The sequence below is a fragment of the Trichosurus vulpecula genome, chromosome 5 (assembly GCF_011100635.1).
Source record: "Trichosurus vulpecula isolate mTriVul1 chromosome 5, mTriVul1.pri, whole genome shotgun sequence".
Classification (NCBI taxonomy): Eukaryota; Metazoa; Chordata; class Mammalia; order Diprotodontia; family Phalangeridae; genus Trichosurus; species Trichosurus vulpecula.
The window spans coordinates 151,648,245-151,671,786 of NC_050577.1; the positions used below are offsets into that span (position 1 = coordinate 151,648,245).

The window sequence follows — 23,542 nt, forward strand, 5'->3', positions numbered from 1 at the left end:
TGCAATAAATGGGCTGTTCCATTCTACTGAGAATACGCAATTGAAGAAAAAGCTAACCCAATCATCTATCGTTAGCTTGGTTAAATAAGATTATTTCAAAAAATGATATCTAGTTTTTTAAAATGGACAATAACACTTAAGAGTTAACTTACTTTACAGCATTCTCAAGAATGTTCCTGAAATAAACAGTAGATCTTCTTTTTCCTTTTTTCTAGAATGAGATATGTTAAAGATGTGAAAGATAAAAGCCATATGGATAGGGGTTGCCTTTCATATTTATAATATGATGTCCCAAAGGTCAGATCTCCAAAATATGGGGGGAAATGGCTATTTATTTAGTTCCCCAAAACTGAAACAATGAGTTTGAGAATAAGGGAGGCTAGCAGGGAATAAGCATTTATATAGTACATGGTATGTGCCAAGTAACATGCTAAGTGCTTTACAAATACTGTCTCAGCTGAGACTCACAACAATCCTGGGAGGTAGGTGCTATTATTATCTCCATTTTACAGTTGAGGAAACTAAGGCAAGCAGAGGTTAAGTGACTTGTCCAGGGTCATACAACCAGTAACTGTCCAAGGCTGCATTTAGACTCAGGTCTTCCTGACTTCAGGCCTAATGCTCTATCAATTATTTTACCTAGCTGCCCAACTAAAGATGGGGAATTCCATTACCCCCTGCTAGTATGGAAATTCCAATTTTTAAAATCTCAACTAAGAATATGCATAGCACCCCACAGTCCCATAATCCCTAGCCACCAGGAGCAGCAGGACTAATGGAAAAAATGCTCAACTGAGAATCAGAAGACTTGAATTGAGTTCTAATCTCAGGACTGCCATTGACTGTTATGCAGTCTGGGGTAATGTAATCATTAATTCTGTCTGGGCTATAGCTTCCTCATCAGCAAATTGAATGGACAAGGTAAGATGTTTTAAAAAATGCTCTTCTAACTCTAAAAATGTATTTTCACCTTCTGCTTTGTGTTAATCTAGGATTGCTACCCAAAGACCTCATCAACCTCTTACATACCTCTTCTGAAATTAAGTTCCTCCACTCTCTCCTAACTACATTGTTGCTATACTGTAAGTATGGTCTAGCATATTTGACATATTCCAAATTGGAGTTCAGTTTTTCCCAGTAGCCCTTGAAACTCTGCACCTGTAAAATATAAAGAAATACCATGAACATAGCTCAAAATTAGGCCCAGGCTCCCCCAATTCTTATAAATAAAAAAGATGAGCAGTTGAGGCCGCTACTTCATAAGAAGAGAAGAGATAAAAACTAAAACATAAAAATATTAATTGATCAATCAATTAACAAGCATTATTAAGTGCCTATGAAGTACCAGATATACAGTGAACATACATACAGAAGGAAGTAAATGTATTTTTTACCCGACACATGATAGCATTCTGGAATATTTTGCTACTCTGACATTTTGCTGGTACTTGATTTGATTAGTGGAGATATTCCTTTCACCAATTCAATCCCTGTGCTATTCGTGCCCTTATCTTTTCCAAAATTCTCTATATCATGTCTACTTAATGTCTTGAAGCCTTGTAAGAATGAATATGTGGGGGCAGTGAGTAGAGCACTGGCCCTGGAGTCAGGAGGACCTGAGTTCAAATGTGACCTCAGACACTTGACACATTTACTAGCTGTGTGACCTTGAATAAGTCACTTAACTCCAGTTGCCCTGCCTTCTCCCCTTCAAAAAAAAAAGAATGAATATGTGATCCCAGAATTTTACAGTTTGAAGGGTCTGTTAAATTTCTTAACCTAGGCTACATGAACTTAAAAAAATTGTGATAACTATATTTAATAGAGTTGGTTTCCTTTGTAATCCTATATGGTTTATTTTATAGATTTAGAAAACATTATTCTAAGAAGAGGCCCACAGGCTTTATCAGACTGACAAAGGGAGCCACAATATAAAAATAGGCTAACTTTGAATCCCTCATCTAACCCAAGCTCTCAAACCTAAGGGAATCAAAACTCACAGAATTGCTGGTTCTTTTAATGTCTGAGGTAACAGGGTAAAGCTCTGACCTGGAAAATCACCCTAAAATTTAAAATAAAGTAACTAAAAGAACATGCCTTAGTCCAACTAGAAGAGAACTTTCTTCATTTTCTCTCTAAATCATAACCAAGAATACTTATTTTTATATCTAGTGAATAACCTGAGACTTTTATACTCATAGCTTAATGATTTATAGCTAAGCAGGGGAAGCCTACTGTGTTGTTTCCACCCCAGAGGTGATAATAGTAGTAGTTCATATTTAAATAGCAGTTTTTAGTTTACAAAGCACCATTCCCTATGAGGTAGGTGGTGTTCAATATCATCTCCATTTTACAGATAAGGAAACAGTCTTGGAGAGGTGCTGTAATTTACCTAAGGTCACAAGGCTCATGTCAGACCTAAGGCTTGATCTTAAGTTTTGTAAATTCTATTACTCTTTCTACACCACCATGCTGGCTCACTGTAGATTTCTCTGCCTTGTGATACACCCCATCGCCCCGTTTAGAGTCACAAAAGAATGTTAACCAAAGTTGTGGCTTCTTAGGTGGATTTATTTTATCCATTAAGCTTATTTACATTCTCAAAATACAACAAAGAAAAATAAATTAAACTAGCCTCTTAGTCACCAAACAACACATCAAAGCAGAATGGAAAAATAAAATTACAAATGCATTTTTGGAGGCAATGTAGTCTAGTGGGAAAGAACAACAGATTTGAAATTAGTGGACTCAGGTTGGAATTCCAGCTCTTACTTGAATAAGTCACTTAACTTTGAGAGGGGCTCCATTTTTTCATCTTTAAAATGGACTTTAAAATCATTAAATTGAAGTCTTTAAAGTAATGGACTAAATGATCTGTAGAGTTCCTTCCATACTCTAAATTTCAATAACATTTAATCATCTATTATCCTGGTCCTTAAATTCTAGATATTTTAAGAGGAAAATTATTGGAGCAGGAAAATATTCATTTAACAATTCGAGGGATATGACAGAATCATGAAAGTACATGTTGTCCTCCAATACTAACACAATAATAATAGGGTTTTTTTTCTCTATTCACAGTGAAAGATTTGCATTCTATTCACACTTTCTTGCCCAGACTCCCTCCTGACTGTTAGCTTGAATTTATGAACTCTCTGGCTGATGCTTAGAGTTCATACAATCTGTGACCATCGAACTGACTGAAGATAATTGCTCCTTGTGGGGATTGAACTCACACTCCTGGCTTCATTTTAAGACAGAATGGAACACATGAATAATGTAAACAAAAATAGTACAAGGCAAAATCTTTTTTACTGGAGATTTTATAATTTGTTAAAATCATAGGATTAAATAAAATTTGTTGAGTGGCTATCTTGTGACAGGTACTGTGGTGGGATTACAAAGTCAAAAGCAGAACTGTTCCTGTCCTCCAGAAGCTTACATTTTACTGACGGGAAACAACAAATACAAAACGTATCACAGTAAATGCAAAAACAGTATGGTGGTGGGGGAGAGAAAGTGTATGAGGAAGGCAAGAGGAGAGGTATCAAGAAGAGATTCCCAAAGAAGATGGCACTTGACCTGAGCCTTGAAAGGAACCAAGAATTTCTTGAGAAGGAATATCCTTATATGTACTGTTAGTAAAGACACAACACTAGCCATCATCATAATTCACATTTTAAAGTGTTTTAAGGTTTAAAAAGCATTTCCCTCACAACAACTCTGTGAAGTGTAGTGCCAGGATTATTACTTTCACTTTACATACAAGAAAACAGAGGCTCAGAGAAGCTTGACAGAGCTAACAATGGGTTATAGCCAAGATTTAAACCTGGTCTTGACCCAGAGATGGGGAGTTCTTTGAATCACAATGCAACCTGTAGTTTCAGAACCCTGACATATACTCCAGTGGCAACCATTTAACAGAGAGAACAAGATACAATCCAGCATGGGAAATTGGAACATCTGATTCTAACCGTGATTCTACAGACTGTCTTTCATTCATCTTTTCTCGCCCATGAATTCTAAACAAATCTATTATGATTCATTCTGTATTTCCTCATTTCCCTTCCTTGTCAAGGCACAAATAGTTAAAACAGTGCTTCTCACACAGTGAGAGTTGACTGAATGTTTGTTGAACTGAAGTATTGCATTAATGAGGAAAAACTGTAACTCAATGGTTAAGCCACTACTGTGGTGCCTCTTTTGCTATGAAAAGTAGCCACTGTGGGGGTGGAGGGGGTGGGAAGGGTGGAATGGAATTGATAAACTGGAATATAAAATAATTAAACGGTAATGACCTGACATCTACTGGTCAGTTACGGTAAATCTCCTGAAAATTCCTTACATAATATGATCCACCAAAGGTAATTTAAACAGCACTAACCATATATGGAGGAAGAGGTCTTATGCTCATATAATTCATCCATCACATTTTATTGGTGAAGAAACTCAGGCCTAGAGAGGCAAAAGTGTTTGCCCAAAGTCTCATAGGTGGTCAGTGGAAGTCAGGATTAGAATCCAGGATTGCTGGCTTCAAATGAAGTACTTTTTCTCCTATGTCACATTTAGTATTTTGTATCTTCATTTCTGGGGTCCTGTCACCTGTGCTAGCAGCCATCCTGGGTGTGCCAGTATGGTTACCGTTACTACAATCCTGGATCTACATAAAACTCAAAACATTAGTCAATCCATGACCACTTTTTGAAAAAACTTCAGTGTGCCCTAAATCAGGGACATGAAAGAAAGAGAAGATGTGTTCCCAGGCTAAAAGAAACTTGCTGTCTTATTGACTGTGCAAACTTACCACCTTTATAAAAGACATACAAATGATGTGTTAGAAAGGAATACGCCTATGAATATAATGACAATTGAATAATACAAATCTGGGGAAAAAGCCAGGTCAAGAAGTGATCAGAGCATAGTGGGGATAATTAGGAAAAACTTACTAGAGCCAGGGAATTCTGAATCAGGTATGGAGGAAAGAAGGAAAAGGATTCCAAGTCTCTCTGCTCAGTAAAAAAAAAAAAAAATCTCAATTTTCTCCTAAGATTATGTAGATAAATTGTATGGTGCGGTGGGTGGAGAGGTGGCCTCAGAACCAGGATGCATTGGATTGGGTCCTTCCTTTGACACATACTGGCTGTGTGACCCAGGACAAGTCACCATCTCTCAATGCCCCAGGAAATTAAGACTGAAAGTTGCAGAGCAAGTGCTCATCTGCATTGGTAGAAGGACTTTGCTCACTGAGGGTTCCTTATACCAGTGAAGTTATAGGTCAGTCCCCTTTACTCCTACCAAAAAAAAAAACCAAACATACGAGCAACTTATCAATACCTATCTATTGTTGTTGTTGAGTTGCTTTTCAGTTGTGTCTGACTCTTTGTGACCCCATTTGGGGTTTTCTCAGCAAAGATATTGGAGTGGTTTGCCATTTTCTTTTCCAGATCATTTTACAGATGAGGAAACTGAGGTAAACAGGGTTAATCGACTTGCCTAGACCAGAGTTGAACTCAGGTCTTCCTGACTCCAGGTCTGGCACTCTGTCTGTGTGACCTAGCTGTCCAACACCTAATCAATACATAATGCAGTCTCAGATATTAATTAAGCCAAAGAGTTAAAGTCTTGATTCTCTTGGAGGAATTGGACTGCCAGATCCCTTTCACAATTTTTTACACAGTGCTCATTTCTAATTAGTGCCAGGAGAAAACATCTACCTTTCATCTCTAAGAGGCATGTTGGCAGCAAAAATGTCTGCTAATTAACCAGGATCCTCCTGTGGAGAAGGGAGCCTGCCTAGAAAGAACGGTTTTATTCTGTGCCCAAAGAGAGGGTTGGCAAAGTTGAAACACTGATCCAATATTGCTAGTCAATGGACTTTAAAGGCACCAGTTGTCTCAGGAGCAGCTTTTACTTGTGACATCTATAACCTTATCCCCCAATACAGACAGACTAATAGAGGGGGAAGAACATTAAAAAGTATGTATCATATAAAAGAAGTACACCATACTAATCTGAGCTCCTCTGCACAGGGACATCCATCCTCTACAAAGAGACAACCTGGTCCTGTGTGGGGCCTTGATGCTCCTGAGTTTACTTTGTGGCAGTCTTATTTGCAGTGGTTATAACAAGGGTAACGGTTTATGGTTCATTCATACCTCCGCAGCATTCCAGAAAAGCCACTCTAAGTGCACACCTGCTTAACCAGAGAGCTTCAGAATGCTAAAACTAATTAAATGCCCTGACTCTACTGGGTTTTCTGGAGATGTGTCTCTCTATTTTACTCAGGATGGAAGCACACTGGTCACTCACAGACCCAATCAGGACAGAAGCTTTGACCTGCTTCACTTTTTTCAGACCTGGGACTGTTCACCCCTCCTTAGGTGGCCTGATAGTCACTTGATTCCAAGAGTTCACCATATTGGTGCCAGACTTAATTCAGACACCCAATTGGCTTTAAGCCTACTACAACTCAAAACTCCCAAGCTCAAGTGATCTATCAGCCTCAGCCTCTGATGGTGGCAAGGATTACAGGCATGTCCCACTATACCCTATTTTTAAAAAGCCCATTTTGCAATTGATTATTGTAGATTTAGAGCACCTAGGTGGCCCAGTGGATAGAATATTGGACCTCACATCAGGATATGCATGTGCCTCTGGGCAAATCAATCTCTCTCAATCTCAATTTCCTCATCTCTAAAATGAGGCTAATAATGGCACCTACCTCACAGTGTGGTTGTAAGGATTAAGTGAAATCACATGGAAAGCACTCTGCAAACATTAAGGAACTGCATAAATGCTAGCTATTATTCAGTACTTTCAGAGATACAATACAGCAGTGTTTGCCTCTCTTGGTTTTAAGTGCTAAATGCACATGTTATGTCTTCAGCCAAGACTTAATGGACGGTGCAAGATGATCTTAAGAAATAAAGAACTGCAATCTTCCTTCTCTTTTGGCCTTAAGTCTCAGCCTCTTCAAGTGTCAGTCTCTCTGTGTCTCTGTTTCAACTCTGATGGAGGATTCATGGAGAAGCATGCACAAGATTTCCAGGTGATGTGCTGGGCTGTGCAGTTATGGAGGTATCATGCTTATGATGAAGTCACATAAAGAGCTGCTGGGTAAAATGTAAAATGAAAACATGGGAAAGTTGTTCCTAAGGAAAAACACCTGAGAAACAACTCATCAAAAGCTAACCTGAAAAGTTGGCTGATCTTGCGACTTGGTCTAATAAAGGTGTGGTTACTCATTAGACCCAAGGTGTGACTATCATCTAAGCTTCATGAATGGGTTGAGAGTGAAGGTGTTTAGAAAGAGAAAGTTAGAAATTCAACACAAGGCCATAGGGTCATAAATTTTACTAGCTTAACAAAAAGATAGTAAATTAGCTCTGCTTGAGGCTAACAACCTAGATGTAGAAATGGGATAGAGAAAGAACTTCCAGAAGAGTAGCCACAGAGATGTCAGGACAAGGCCAGTAGAGGTCTCTACAAAATCAGCAGAGGAAAATCAGTCTGGCAAGGAATCTAGTATATTTCCCTAAGAAGGGGAAGTGTCATCTTCAACCATGGTTCCTAAGACATGGCTAAAGCAAGGAATAGAAAGGAGAAAAAGGATGCCTTTTTTAAGCGATGTCAGCCTATTTATGGCTAGAATACTGTCAGTGTGGTTGTTGTCCTTCATTTTCAAGGACGACCAAAACGACATCACTATTCTAGAATCAAGTTATAGTGTGTCTGACTGTGGCTGATCATATCAATGCAAGCTCGGAATGTTCTACCACAGGTCGGACACAAGTAGTCTATGTGAACATTTGGGGTGGATTCTCTAAATTTGTGCAGTTCGAGTTTCTTTTGAGCTACTTCAATTCTGCTTTGCTCATAGAGCCCAGCACCTTCTCTGATGAGGTCACATCATGCTGGGCAGTCCTGTGCCACTGTCTCCCATGTCACACAATCAATTCCAAAGTTCTTAGGAGAGACCTTGAGAGTGTCTTTGGATCGCTTCTTCTGACCATCATGTGAATGCTTGCCCTATGTGAGTTCTCCATAAAATAGTCTTTTTGGCAAGTGTACGTTTTGCTTTCAAACAATGTGGCCAGCCCATCAGAGTTGCACTCTCTGAAGCAGAGTTTGAATGCTTGGCAGTTTGATTCGAGCAAGGACTTCAGTATCTGGTATCTTATCCTGCGAGGTGATCTTCAGAATCTTCCTAAGACAATTCAAATGGAAGTGTTTCAGTTTCTTGGCATGGCACTGGTATAATGTCCAGGTATCACAGGCATACAACAATGAGGTCATCACAACGGCTCTGTAGACTTTTGGCTTGGTAGTCAGTTTAATACTTCTCCCACACTTTCCTTCGAGCCTCCAAACACTGAGCTAGCTCTGGCAATTCGTGCAGCAACCTCATTTTCAATGCATACATCCCAGGAAAGTACACTACCAAGGTAAGTGAACTTATCCACAGCATTCAAAACTTCTCCATTTGCTGTAACTAATGATTCCACGTATGGATGGTGTGGTGGTGGCTTATAGCACCTTTGTTTTCTTGGTGTTAATTGTTAGGTTAAAATTAGTGCAAGCAGCAGAGAATCATCCATACTTTGTTGCATCTCAGCTTCAGAGGCTGCACTGAGTACACAATCATCTGCAAACAGAAAATCATGTGCCAATACTCCCTCCACTTTGGTCTCATCAACATAGAATAAGATAGATGCTCTATAAACTCATCAATTCTTCACTTTTTGTTTGTTCATTTGTTTTACTTTTCCCTTAATTGCCTAGTTAAACTCCAAGAAGAAATTTGTCCACACCTAGTCCTATGGAACAAGTGGACCAACAGACCTCAGAGATGAACTGGAAAACACCTTACAGGCCATCTAATCTAAGCTTCTTATTTTATAGGTTAGGACACTAAGGATCAGAGAGGTAAAGTGACTTGCCCAAGGTCACACAGGCAGTAAATTCAATAGACATTTATTAAGCACCTATTATGTGCCAGGCAGGGGCAGCTAGGTGGATAGAGTTCCATGCCTGGAGTCAGGAAGAATCATCTTCATTAGTTCAAATCTGGCCTCAGACACCTATGAGCTGTGTGACTCTGGGCAAGTCACTTAACGCTGACTGCCTCAGTTTCTTCATCGGTAAGATGAGCTGAAGAAGGAAACAGCAAACCAACTGTCTTTGCCAAAAATACCCCAAATGAGGTCACAAAGAGCTAGACATGACTGAAAACGACTGAACAACCAAAAAACGTGCCAACACTGTGCTAAGTGCTGGGGGTATAAAAAAGAAGCAAAAGACAGTCCTTTGCTCTCAAGGAACTTATAAACAGTAATTGACAAAGGTAGGATTTGAACACACATCCTCTAACTTCAAAGCCTTCATTGTCTTCTCCGTAGCATGCTGCTTCATCACCAGAACCACTTGTGATAGAGGACACACACAGCAATACCTGAAAATCGCACATTCTAGATCTGAGGTGCTGTCCTGTCAAAGGGAAGAAAACCATCTTAGTCTGGGAACCAGCTCTGAGTGTGACATCGCATCAAGGAAAGGAAGTCTGGATTCTAGGCCTCTTTTGCCACCATCTACCTGAGTGACCTTAATCAAGTTTTGCCTGTCTGGGTCTTCATTTTATCATCTATAACATGAGGAGGCTAGACTAAATGAACTCCCTTTCATGTCTAATATGCTTGTTTTATTTCAGAAGGCCATGAGGGTATCCTAACAGCCCTGAAAGACAGATAGAATTTCACCAATTAGAGACTGGGAGTAGAAGGAAACTTTAAATAAAGAAAAAGCAGCTAAGTTCCATTAGTAGAAAGTACTAGATAAAAGGGATAGAGTCAGGGAGACCAGAGTTCAAATTTTGCCTCAGACATTTAACTAGCTATGTGGCCCTGGAAAAGTTAATTAACTCAGTTTTCTTATCTGTATAATAATAAAGTTGAACTCAATGACTTCAGATCTAAATCTATGATTCTATGTAAAAAAAAATATGAGCAAAGGTATACAGGCAAAAAAAATCTCAGAATGTGTTCAAGGATTGGCCGACAGTCTAATTTGTCTGGAACCCAGGCTCAAGACAGAGTGTGGGGTACATTGAGACTAAGAGGATGGAATATGAATGAAGGGAAGGGAACAAACATTTAATAAGTGCCTACTACATGCCACTGTGCTAAGTGCTTTACAAATATTATCTTATTTGACGATTAAGCAGCAAAGGAGACTGAAAAGGAAGAAAAAGACAAATAGAAGAACTAGAAGAGAACAATGTCATAGAAGTCAAGATAAAAAGAATATGTAGGTGAAAGGGGTAGTCAGGAAGAGAGAAAGAAAAAGAAAGAGAGAGAAAGAAAGAAAAAGTAAGGAAGAAAGAAAGAGAGAGAGGGAGAGGGAGAGAGAGAGGGAGAGGGGGAGAGAGAGAGAGAGGGGGAGAGAGAGAGAGAGAAAGGAAGGAAGGAAGGAAGGAAGGAAGGAAGAAAGAAAGAAAGAAAGAAAGAAAGAAAGAAAGAAAGAAAGAAAGAGAGAGAGAAAGAAAGGAAGAAAGAGAGAAAGAAAAGGAAGGAAGGGAAAAAGAAAGAGAAAGAGGGAGGGAGAAAGAAGGAAAGAAAAGAAGGAAGAAGGGGAAGGAAAGGAGGAATGGAGGAAGGGAGGGAGAGAGGGAAGGAAAGAGGCAGAGAGAAAGAGAGAAAGGGAGAAAGGAAGAAGGAAAGGAAGAAAGGAAGGAAAAGGAAGGAAAGGGGAGAAAGGAAGGGAGGAAGGAATGAAGGGAAAGAAGGTAGAGAGGGAGAGAAGGAGGGAGGAAGGAAGAAACAGAAAGAGAGAAAGAAAGAGGGAGGGAAGAAGGAAGGAAAGAAAGCAAGGAAGGAAGGAAGGAAGAAAGAAAGGAAAGGGGAGGAAGAGAGGAAGAAAGGAAAGAAGGAAGGGAGGGATGAAAGGAGAAAGAGAAAAAGAAAGTAATAAATTGAGAAAGAGAGAGGGAGGGAGAAAGAAGGAAAAAAGGAAGGAGAAAAGGAAGGGAGGGGAGGAATGGAGGAGGGAAAGGAAGAAGGAAGATAGAAAAAGAGAAAGGAATAAAGAAATTGAGAGAGGGAGAAAGAAGAAAGGAAGGAAGGAAAAAAAGGAAGAGAGTAAGAAAAGGGAAGGGAAGGAAGGGAGGAAAGGAGTAAAGGAGAAAGAAAGGAAAGAAAGAAAGAAAGAGGAAGGGAGGAAGGAAGGAAGGGAGGGAGGAAGGAAGGAACGAAGGGAGGGAGGGAGGGAGGGAGGAAGGAAGGAAGGGAGGAAGGAAAGAAGGAAGGAAGGAAGGAAAGAAGGAAGGAAGGAAGGGAGGAAGGAAGGAAGGAAGGAAGGAAAGAAGGAAGGAAGGAAGGAAGGCAGGCAACCTATATATAAAGATCTGTAGGTTCATGTACAACCTTTATATTCTATTATGTATATAAATATGTTCATTTTATTTGGTGTTCGTTAATTTCAAATTATAAGTAAAGAAAAAAGTGACTCAGAATGAGAGGCCACTACACTACTTACTGATTTAAAGCTAAAGGGGGCCTTAGGTTAATTCAAAATGCAGCCTTCTCATTTTACAGATGTATTGAGGAAAAGTAATGCCAGGACCCAGCAGAGGGGAAGAATTAGGTTGGGGACACCAGGACTGGCCTCTTCCAGACCTCGATACTACCAGTTTAAGTCTTAGACACTGAATGGCGCCAACTTTAAAGGAGAAGGCATTCAGTTTACCTCTCCAAGCAGTCCTGACTCTGGGGCCAGTCTCTGTACCAATTCCCACCCTGTTCCTGACTCCATGTTAAAATGGGGAAAGGAGAGGAAAGGGAGGGCATCGCTCTTAGAATCTACCCCAGCTGCAAAAATGCCTAGCAGCATGTCTCCCTTAGGAATAAAAATAGTTGGGAAACAATAACTAATAAAAATATCAGGAGCTGTATTGTTAAAAGCCTTTGTTTCTGAAGATGAATGAAAAGGAAGAAAGGCAGCAAAAGAAAAAAAGAGGTGGGGAAAGTGGAAGGAAAAGCAGGGAGTGGCAAGGGAACATGACAGGCAAGGTAAAAATTATTCACTTTTTTCACTCTGGACTGGAATAATGTCATTTGTTACAGAATATATTGATGGGTGGGAAGCTGTCAACCAAATTTTTATTCCTCTTTTTCTTTCCCTGCCCCCCAGCCCAGCCCACTCCATAGTAGGGCATCAGCTATCCACACTTCTGCCCAGCAACATAGCTTTTCTGTCTATGCTTAAGTTCCCCTCTTGGGAACCAAAAATCCTAACCGCCAAACCCTTCTCCCAGCTGCTGTTTTCCCACTCCACTGCATCACAGTGACCTCAAACACTTCCCAGCTTTCCCGCCAGCTGTCTAGGTCCTGGTCTAATATTAGTGTGTCCAAAAGAATCAAAAGTCAATAACGGAAGAAAGCACAGTTAGCTGACATGCGCTGCTTACTGCCAGAAATTGAGATTTCCCAGTACACGCCAGCCTATAATTAACAGGAGGCAGTGCCAAAAACAACAAAGGATCTTCAAGGAAACTCTGCTCAAATACTCCCTAGTTTTTAATTACATACATATCCTTCTCTACTCCCTCCTTCTATCTATTGTGCTCAACAATCCTCCTGAAACCACTGGATTCCAGAGACATGAATAGATGTAGTTCATGGGCAGGAAGGGGTGTGCGAGATGACTGGGTCCAGATCTTAAGCCAAGATTTACAATTGCTGAATGTACTGACAGGCTGCTCTGGTGATGGGAGGGGAGCTGGGAGGTCCTAACTTCGGTGTCTGTGAGCGGTTGTAAGGTGGCTAAGATGGGCTCATGGGAAATGGCATGGAAGTGGGCAGAGAAAGGAGAAACAAGCATGAAGTTAACATCAGGCTTAATTTTATAGGAGCATCAACTGCTCTTCTTTTAGTGGCTGTTATCTGATTGGATGTAAAGATGGAAAAAAGGAGCAGCCAAATGTGCAAATGGCCAGAAGAGCTAAGCTGATGAAGAGCCCCCATAAGTTAAGCTCACATACAAACTATTTTGGCAAGGCCTAGAAGTTCACAAAAATAAAAGCACCAGTTAGGTGGCATGGGAGATACAATGCCAGGCCTGAAGTCAGGAAGACCCAAGTTCAAATCTGACCTCAGACACTTACTAGCTGTGTGACTCTAGGCAAGTCACTTAACCTCAGTTTTCTCATCTGTCAAATGGGGCTAATAATAACACCAACCTCCCAGGGTTTTTGTGAGAATCAAATGAGACAATAATTGTACAGTTTGAGCACAGTGCCTGGCACATAGTAAGTGCTATGTAAGTGCTACTGATGGTTTGAATTAAGCTGGATATTCTCTTCTGTCTTTAGGAAACTCTCCTTGATATAGTCACTTTTAAAAGGTTATGGTGCTTGTATAATCCATACCAGATTGCTTGCTATCTCAGGGAAGGGTCAGAGAAAGGAGGGAAGGATAGAATTTGGAACTCAAAACTTTAAAAAAAATGAATGTTAAAGATTGTTTTCACATGTAATTGTGCGAAAAGATAATACTATTTATGGCTTAAAAAATAAGATTATGGTGCTGCACAGAATAGGCATTCATCAGTTCAAACTGGGCATTGGGTTCTCCCCTGTTCCATCTTCTACCATACCTGCTAGGCTTCTTATAACCTTTAAATGTCAACCATGAAAAGAGACATGGTCACTCACTTTGCATTTCAGATCACCACCAGGGCCTTACCTTCATTAGTGGTAGCAAGATCTCTTCTGTCACCAAGGTTACTCCCGGAATTTCCTATAGTCAGATAAAATTGTTAAATTTCCATTAACACCAACTCACCACAAGTTGAAGGTTGCAGGAAGTGCTTTTCATACTTTGACACAGATGAGAGACTGCACCATTTGCTTTGAGCAGAGCTCAGGTTAAACATCATAATTTTCTAATCTCTACACAGAAGAAGCTGAAAATAGTTTTATCTTTGAGGTCAGACAAGGAAATGTTCTCCCAAGTCAGGATTAAAATAATCGATAGAAAATCTCAATTGATATATACATACACACATACATATACATACACACTCGCACACACAGAGCACAAATTTTTTTAAGTTCGTCAATTTTGCAAGCAAATGAGGCAGGTTACATTCTCTTCATCAAATGGTTTAGGAACTGAGCAAACAGGAAACATAGCCATAAAATCAAAAGAAAGCATTTTCTGTCTATAAGGATTCTCACTATTTCCTCTCCATTCTTATTTATGTTATCTTATATTCATTAAAATTGTCCCATGCCTGTGTTCTAAGGAACATCACTTACTGGATAATCTTCAACGGAAAATGTTTACAGCTGAAAAGAAGTAGTAGTAGTAGTGGTAGTAGTGGTAGTAGTAGTAGTAGTGGTAGTAGTGGTAGTAGTGGTGGTGGTAGTAGTAGTAGTAGTGGTAGTAGTGGTAGTAGTGGTAGTAGTAGTAGTAGTGGTAGTAGTGGTAGTAGTAGTGGTAGTGGTAGTAGTGGTAGTAGTGGTGGTGGTAGTAGTAGTAGTAGTAGTAGTAGTAGTATGGCAGTGGTAGTAGTAATAGTGGTAGTAGCAGCAGCATCAAGTAACATTTATAAAACTTGAAGAGGTCTGTGTTCAAATCTAGCCTCAGACAATTATTAGCTGTGTGATCCTGAGCAAGTCACTTAACCCTGTTTGCCTCAGTTTCTTCATCTGTGAAATGAACTGGAGAAGGAAATGGCAAACGCCTCCAGCATCTTTGCCAAGAAAACCCCAAATTGGGTCTCAAAGAGTTGGACGAGACCAAAACGACCAAACAACAACAACATAGTTCTTACTATGTGCCAGGCACTCCGCTAAGACCTTTATAATTATTTTCTCATTTGCTCCTCACAACAGCCCTGGGAGATAAGTGCTATAATTATCACCATTTGACAGATGAGGAAACTAAGACAGACAGAGGTTAAGTGACTTACCCAGAGTCACACAGCTAGTAAGAATCTGAGGCTGGAAACTAAAGCCTCCTCACTCCAGCCCCAGCATTTACCCACTGGGCCACCCAAATGCCTTAAGTACCTTAAAGAGCACCTCGCTCAACCCCCTTGTTTTTACAGAGAAGAAAAATGAGGCCCAGAGAGGCTACAGGGGTTAAGTGACTTCTTCAAGATCATACAGATAGTAAGAGGCAAAGATAAGATTTTTAACCCATGTCCTCTCCTAAGCCTCCTACCACATGTTCCCTCTGTCCTTAGTGGTAAGACTTCTCATGTTAGAGCATCCTCTACCATAACACCCAAAGTAAAGAGCTGTTCAGACATAGCTAGTACCTTATTATCATAGCAAACCTACCATGCAAGTTAATCCTAGGGAGACTAAATGATAGAATTCTGTTCAATAGAATTAAAACAAAAATTACAATCAAAGGTTTACTATAAAAATGTGCTCATTTCAAATTCCCCCAAAAAGTATGCTTTATTTTTAATTACATATCATAAAACTATTTTTGTGCATTTGTTTAAAAAATGTTTTTGATGAAAGACAAAAAAACCCAGTTTGGAAGTAAACATTATTACCAATAATAGCTGTCAATTAGAACTTAAATACCCACAACTAATATTACTGGTCCACAACATTCTGGAGAAGCAATGCATCCCAGTTTATAAGTCAGTTAATTGATCAATCAATAGGAATTTCTTAAGGATTTATGTTCCAGGCACTGTTTTATATACTGGGGATATAAGCAGAGCAAACAATCACACAAAATGTTCCAGGGTTTAAGGTACCAAAGTAATACAAAAGAATTGCAATGGAAATTGATCTATCACTCAACCTATCAGAGCTATTTGGGGGATACTTTTTTCAAAAAGGTATTAAAATCTCACTGTGGCTTCAAATTATTTATAACATTCCTGCTTAAGGACAGGAATAGCTAGGTGGTACAGTGGATAGAGTGCCAGACCTAGAGTCAGAAAGACTCAGCTCCCTGAGTTCAAATCTGACCTCGTATACTTACTACCTGGGTGACCCTGGGTAAGTCACTTAACCCTGTTTGCCTCAGTTTCCTCATCTGTAAAATGAACTGGAGAAGGAAATGGCAAGCCAATCTAGTATCTCTGCCAAGAAAACCACAGATGGGGTCACAAAGAGTCAGACACAACTGAACCGATTAACCAAAAACCATAACCTAAGGATAGCAACTCTTATTATCTCTAAGACCGTTGGAAAATATAATAATAGCAGTAATTAGCATTTATGTAGCACTTATAAGTTTGCAAAGCACTTTACAAATATTATCTCAATGTGTGTTGTCTCACAACAACCCTGGGAGGTAGGTACTATGATTATTCCCATTTTACAGATGAGAAACTGAAGTAGACAGAAGTTAAGTGACTTGCCCAGGGTCACACAGCTAGTAAGGGTCTGAGGTCATATCTGATCTTAGGTCTTCTTGACTTCAGGTCTATCTCAGGCCACCAAACTGCTGCATTATCTTTCTTCTGAGTACAAAAGGCACCATATTCTTTGGCATCCTTACAAATACAGTACTGTTACAGTATTCTTTTTCACATTGCCACATTGAAGAAAGGCAAACCTACTACTTCTGCTGTGGCCATAAACCAACAATTTTTATTTATTGCACATTTACCAAGTGCCCAACCAACACTATGCACATTTACAAAGGAAGGAAATAAGAGGTTAACCAATGTCTGTAATTGCTAAAGACAGGCCATTTAAAGTAATGCATTAGCCTTTAAACTGGAAAGTGGTCATAAGTGGTTTTCTAAGCAAATTTCTTAGCATATGCAAATACTGGTCACATTTTAAAAATGTCTATTATAATGGGACTTCTCATTTTCCTAAGAACAAGGGACCCAGGCCCTGACTAAGAGAGACATTAACTACAAACCACCATTTTCCTTTATCCACAAGAAGTTAAAGGCTCTTTATCCTAAGGCAATTCACTCAGATGACATCCTCCTAAAACATCTGTATGTGAAATTATGTGGATAAGCTACCTTCTCCCTGTTTCTTTGTATCCCTGACACTGATAATAATGTACTTTTTAAAAATCAGTTCCAACTAACAACAACATAAGAGGAATAAGTGCGGTGGTTGGGGAAGGACAAAGATCGTACATTTCCTGGCTTCACTGTGGTTTAACCTGTAAACTTCCTGTTGCATTGCTCTAGATTCTGCATTTATTTGGGATGAAAGGACAGAGTGGCAGGGGAAAAAACTGCACCACATAGATTGAGAGGTTGGTAACTGTCTGAAGTGGGAAGAAAGGCTTTTAGAAATGTGTAAACATTAGACCTCCACAAAAGTTTGAATAGTTTAAAGATTAACTTATTTTCCATTTTGCTTCAAACATAGCTAGTATTTACTTTTCAGGGACTATTTTCATAGACTAAATCTTCTCTGCTCAGACTGACTCCCTCTTGCCTCATGAATCCAGTTTAAGCTACTTAACCTGGCATTCAAGGCTCTTCCCAATCTGGGCACCAAGTCAACCAACAACTCTAATTCAGTTAGAAGAAGTGTGGAGTAATGAATAGAGCGCTGGGATTTGTGGTCAGGAACATTTGGGTTCAAATCAAGCCTCAGATACTTAATGTCTGAGCAAGTCACTTAATCTCTTTGTGCCTCAGTTTCCTCACATGTAATGAGGGGGTTGGAATAGATGACCTCTGTTAGTTGCTTCCAGATCTAAGTGTATGAGTCTATGAACCTACTCTTAAGAACCTACTATGTATAAGGCTCTAAGGATACAAATAACAAATGAAAACCAGGCCCTGCTCTCAAGATGTCTATGGTTTTTTATTTTTGAGGCAATCAGGGTTAAGTGACTTGTCCAGGGTCACACAGCTAGAGGCTGCATTTGAATTCAGATCTTCCTGCCTCCAGGCCCAGCACTCTATCCAGTGTGCCACCTAGGTGCCCCCAATGTCTGTGTTTTATGGGCATTTTCTCTTAGAATTGCCCTCCACATACTTTATGTCCCAGCCAAACTAAACTATTCACTGTCTCCCATTCATGTTTCATGCTTTTCCATCTTTGCTCACATTTTTCTGTTTGTGCCCTCCCTTCCTTTTCTTCCTCTTGAAATCCTACACATCCTTGAAATCTACTCTCTATACGAAGCTTTCTTTGATTCCCTCAGGAATCTCTTTCCTCCATCAGACTTTAAATAATAGCACCTTATTGGCAGGTCTTGTCCAATTATCATGTACCATTTTGTATTATAGTTATCTGTGAATGTCATATCACCCCGCTAGGTTGTAAACTTCATGAGAACATGGCCAGTGTCTCATTTTACTAATCAGTTTCATTATCTGTAAAATGGAAAAAAAGGTTTAAATGAGATAATGGATACAAAGCCCTTTTGAAAGGGTTACACAAATTTAACCTGCTCTTCTCACTTCAGACATCCTAATGTAGGAGAAAAAGCACTAGGCTCTGAATCATGGCACATGGGTTTGAATCCTGACTATGACATTTACCAGGTCTCTGACCATGAGCTAGTCATTAAGCCTTAGATTCTACATCTGTAAAATGGGCATATTTGTGTTACATATTTCACAAGGTTGTTTGAGGATGAAGGGAGCCTTGTAAACCTTCAAGACAATGTGCTCTATTTAATCTTTGTACCTCCACCCACACCAGCACATAGGACAGTACTCTCTATGTAGAAGATACATAATAAATGTTGGAATTGCTACCTGGTATGGAAAGAGTGCTTTATTTTGATTCAGAGTGCCTAGGTTCAGATCCCATCTCTGTCACTACCAGTGTGACCCTGAACAATTCATAACCTCCCTGTGATTCCGTTTCCTCTTCTGTAAAATGAGTGTTAGATTAGATGAACTTTGAAGTCCCTTCCAGTATTAATTCTAAGAATGTTAAATGTGAAGGGCCAACACTTAAGTCATTACAATATCCTCAACATCTTGGTTACCTCAAATGGGTTTCACCTTCCTTGCATCAGCCTTTGCTTCAAAAACTAACAGTTCAGTCTTGACATATAAATTCAATAGGAGAAGAGGCAGGGCAGCTTTCAGACACATTGTTTTTACTTCCCTAGTCCCATAAATTGCCAGTGCGTTACACTGTTCCCTAAGAAGAAGGGTACAGCCATTTCATTTAGACTCCTGATAGGAAGAGGGTCCTGACAGGCAGGAGGAAAATGTTTGGTTGGATTGCATTTGCTTTATAGAAGTTACCTTATCCCGCATCTCAACACTCCGCCAATGGATGCATTTTTATAAGACCAAGCCTTATTCATTTGGGCCTTATCAAACTGAAGCTTTGGGATCTTTGGGAATGGATCTACTTATTAAGTCTTTGTTAGACTTCAGGATTGTCTTATGGGACAAAAGAACACACAAAATAATAATGTCACTGGCACAATTGGTGAATGGCAGAGTAGAAGAAGGGAGAGCTGCCATTGCAATCACGATGAACTCAAGTCCCATTGCTCTAACACTAAGTATATTGTAAAAATGTCTTAATATCATTGTCATTAGAAACTGTACTGACTTACTGTATTCCAGGAACGTAATGAGGAATGTGGAAGAAGTTTATCTGTGTTAGTTATATCCAGACAGAATTTCCAGTATGAGGAGGCTGGGTGGATAAAAAGAGAGTGTTTAATAATAACAGTACAGAGGAAGTTGCAAATCATCAGAAAGTCATATTTTCCATGGCTTCTTCCCCCACCTCTAAAAACTATCCAGCATGTTGACTTTAGCTACTTATTATATTTTGAAAACTGTGATCTTTTAGTTCAGTTCTTAAGTATAAAACTCTCAATATAAATATATAATAAATATATTTTAAGACTTGTTTTGTTCTGTGAATTGAAAATAAAATAAATTTTTAAAATAAATATATATAAAATATATATGCTTGCAAATTACTTGATGCTCACATGAAACAAAATAACAGGAATTCTATGCTATCTTTATGAAAGCAGCTCATGGCTATTCTAAGAGGATTACACCTTATAAAAAATCATTGACACAAGCTTTAAGACTAGGATCACGTCTCATCGATCTCTGAATAGCTATTGATTTCCACCTAGTCACGGGAGAATGAAATTTAATTAAGTAAAAACACTCCTAAGCATTAATACAACAGACTGAGGCATCATCAATTTACTGTGTCCTTGAAAGCAAAAGGATCAAATATTTAAACTGCAGTATCAGCCACACCTACCAATTAAAAATTCCTGAATAGGGTCAAATGTGTGACAGGTCCACATGTTCTCAAAAATCCATCGAATAATCTTTAAAAAATTAAGAAGTTAAAAAAAATCTGTTGGTATTTTTAAAGACAAGTCAACTTGTTATATGCACAATTTTAATTCATATTTCCATTTAGAATTTTCAAAAAATAAACACATTTCTTCGCCATCTTCAAAGGCTCATAATACAAGCACCTGTTAGAGGTAAAAGTGTATTATAATTCATTCATTCATCCCACAAGTATTTATCCTATTAGGCACTCCCAGGAAACCATGACAAAAAATAATCCCTGCTCTCAATAAGCTTATAATCTACCAGGAAAACAAGGTACTTCCGACTTATTTATCTAATAAATCCCCTTAGATGAGCACCAAGAGAGACTTGCCTTAAACTGAATTCCACATTGTGATGGATCTTGTTACATTTATGTAATCTATGTCTATAACTCTAGTATATGGAGCAAATGTCCAGTCGCACTCATCATAACCACTTTGGTGACACAGATATTTGAGAAGCTCATCATTTTATTGAATATCTAGTGTGTGCATGTCAGACAGTGACAGGCATACAGATATTTAATTAAGGAAAAGGGAAATCTAGATTGTAGGCACATCTTCATGGTTTTATTGTTCAGTGAAGTTGAATGAAGGTGTTATAATTGGGGAGCTTGAGAATGGAGTGGAGGACTAAGGTAAGGAGAAGAGGCAGTGAAACACAACTAGTAGCTGGCAAATAAAAATAGCAAGTATATTTTCAACTACTGAGAAGATTCACATGGGTTGCTAGTCCATGTCGAGGTTTTAAAGTATAAGCTGCATTCTAACCTGGATTTCTAAGACTCTTGGATTCCTGCCCCGGGCAAGCATGCAGTGCAACACAGCCAATCTCTCATAGTCCAGTGGGCTGCTCCATAGGAAATGTAATAAAGATGATTGGTTGAAGCTCACTTTAAAGAGCTTTCCAGAGCACCAGTCCCAAGCCAAGGCCCCTGAGAGGGACTGTAACGGGCCATCAGGAAACAAATTCATCTTTTCATTCTCTCCTAGTAAGGCAGGAAAAAAAATGGAATCAATAAAGGCAGGAAACCACCACTACCACTGCCACCGCCACCACCACTACCACTACCACCACCGCCACTCTGCTGAACATGAGATGCCCATTTAAAAAAAATTGCTACCGTACCTGTGAGAAACAGACTGTGGCACATTAAATCAGGATGCTGAGTGTTAAGAAGATGAAAGAAATGGCCAGGCAGGTAAACAGCCACATAATAGTCTGTCAAAAAGAAAGACACTCTCTTTGTTTTGGGCAACCAGAATTCAGGGCTTTTCAGATGAAAATCAATTCAGGAACTTGGCATTAACCCCAGTAGACAGATCACTATCTTTTTAATCATTATCACAAAACCACAGACCTCTCTTTTGGTGCATCTTATCAATTTAGAGCCAACCACTTGATGAAGATAAAGGCAACAAAAATAATGATGAACAATTATATAGTGCTTTAGAGTTTGCAAAGCTCTTTACAAAAATAATCTCAATTGAAACTATAAGGTAGTTACTACACAAGCATTATGAGCTCCATTTTACAGGTGAGGAAATCAAGGGTCATTATTTATGTGCCTTTTTGACAGTTAAGTCCCTACAGCTAGTAAGCACCAGAGGCCCCCAAGTCAGGTCCCTCCTGACTCCAGGTATAGCCCTCTTGGGTGTGTCCAATAACAATTTCTTCCAAATGAACATCTCCCTTAGGTTTTTTTTCTGTTGTGTTTGTTGTTGTGGTGGTTTCTTCTGGAAAATTCAGGTGAATCTTATCAGTGGCTGAAAATATTACTATGATTGCCAACAGCTAGTTTCCTGCCTCAACTGTAAAACAAAGAGTGTAGAACCAAAGTAAAATAAAATTAATGTGGAAGAACAAAATATCTAGAATCTCAAGGGATAAATAAAAAAATAGAAATAAAAGATTTCCAGACATCAAAATATTTTTAAAAGCATTATTCATCAAAACTACTTGGTATTGATTTAAAACACACAGAGAGAGAGAGAGAGAGAGAGAGAGAGAGAGAGAGAAATGACAGAGAGAGAGAGAGAAATGACAGAGAGAGAGAGAAATGACAGAGAGAGAGAGAAATGACAGAGAGAGAGAGAGAGAGAGAACTGAATTTGCCTAGTGTTTAATAAAATCCAAAACTTAAAATTACTTTAAGAAGAAGCTCCTATTTTATAGGAATTTCTGGGAAGGCTGGAAAACAATTTAGGAAAAATTAGATTCGGTCCAACAAAGCATCATAGATCTAAAGCTGAAAGAGATCTCAGACACCATTTAGTTCGACCCTCTCGTTTTAGACATAAGGATACTGAGGCCCGAAGAGGTTAGAGTACCTGCCCAGGTCACAGAAACAGCAAGCAACAGAGGTGAAATCTGAACTCCAGAATCAGTGGTCTTTCCCCTATACCATGCCGTCTCTTAACATCTTATATCATATACCACAAGAAACTCAAAATGGATGCATGACCTTAATATAAAAGACCAAAACACCCCCAACAACCTGAAAGAGAACCAGATGGGATACCTTTCACCATTATGGCAAGAAAAGAGTTCTTAACCAGACAAAGGATAGAAGCAAACACAAAAGATAAATTAATTTTGATTATATGACATTAGAAAGTTTTTATTCAAATAAGTACATATAGAATAAGAAGGAAAGCCATCAATTTTGATTGGGGAAAAATTCTTTGCAATAAATATATCCAATAGGAATTTGATATTGAAGATCTATAGGTATTTAGCACACACAAATAAGACAAAGATCCATTCCCCTTCTCAATGCATAAGTAGTCAAAGAACTTGAACAATTCTCAAAAGAATTGAACTCTTTTAACAAGTATGAGAGATTTCTCCAAATAACTAGTAAGAAAAACAAAATAAACAACTTGGAGACTTCACCTCACACCCAGCAAATTGGAAGACAGGAACACACTACACAATGTTGGTAGAGCTGTGAATTGGAATACTTCCCCTCCTCCTCTCTGCCTCTTAGTTTCTCAGGCTTACTTCGAGATTCAGCTCAAAGCCCTCCTTCTGAAGGAGACCTTTCCTGGTGTTCCCCACCACCTCCTCCTCCCCACCCCCCCCCAGCTGTTAGGACCTTCCAATTACTCTGTATATATCTTGACTGTTCCTAGTCATTTCTAGGTTGTGTTCCCCCCATTAGAATGTGAGCTCCTTGAGGTCAGGGACTAGTTTTGCTTTTCTGTTTATGCCTAGCACATAGCACAATGAGTGGTTATGACTTTGGAGGAGA

At 39.2% G+C, this 23,542-nt stretch overlaps 1 protein-coding gene across 2 annotated transcripts in view; it reads right to left on the reverse strand.

The window, feature by feature from the left end:
* LOC118852248 (gamma-secretase activating protein) overlaps positions 1–23,542 on the reverse strand; it is a 116,489-nt gene that overhangs the window by 43,243 nt on the left and 49,704 nt on the right. For both annotated transcript variants that reach the window (XM_036761944.1, XM_036761943.1), the window contains exons 15-21: positions 21,418–21,510; positions 21,060–21,277; positions 20,207–20,276; positions 19,533–19,615; positions 13,737–13,790; positions 1,030–1,158; positions 153–211 (exon numbers count right to left, since the gene is read on the reverse strand). In XM_036761944.1, coding sequence (XP_036617839.1) covers positions 153–211; positions 1,030–1,158; positions 13,737–13,790; positions 19,533–19,615; positions 20,207–20,276; positions 21,060–21,277; positions 21,418–21,510 — 706 coding nt within the window. The remainder of the gene's footprint in view (positions 1–152; positions 212–1,029; positions 1,159–13,736; positions 13,791–19,532; positions 19,616–20,206; positions 20,277–21,059; positions 21,278–21,417; positions 21,511–23,542) is intronic.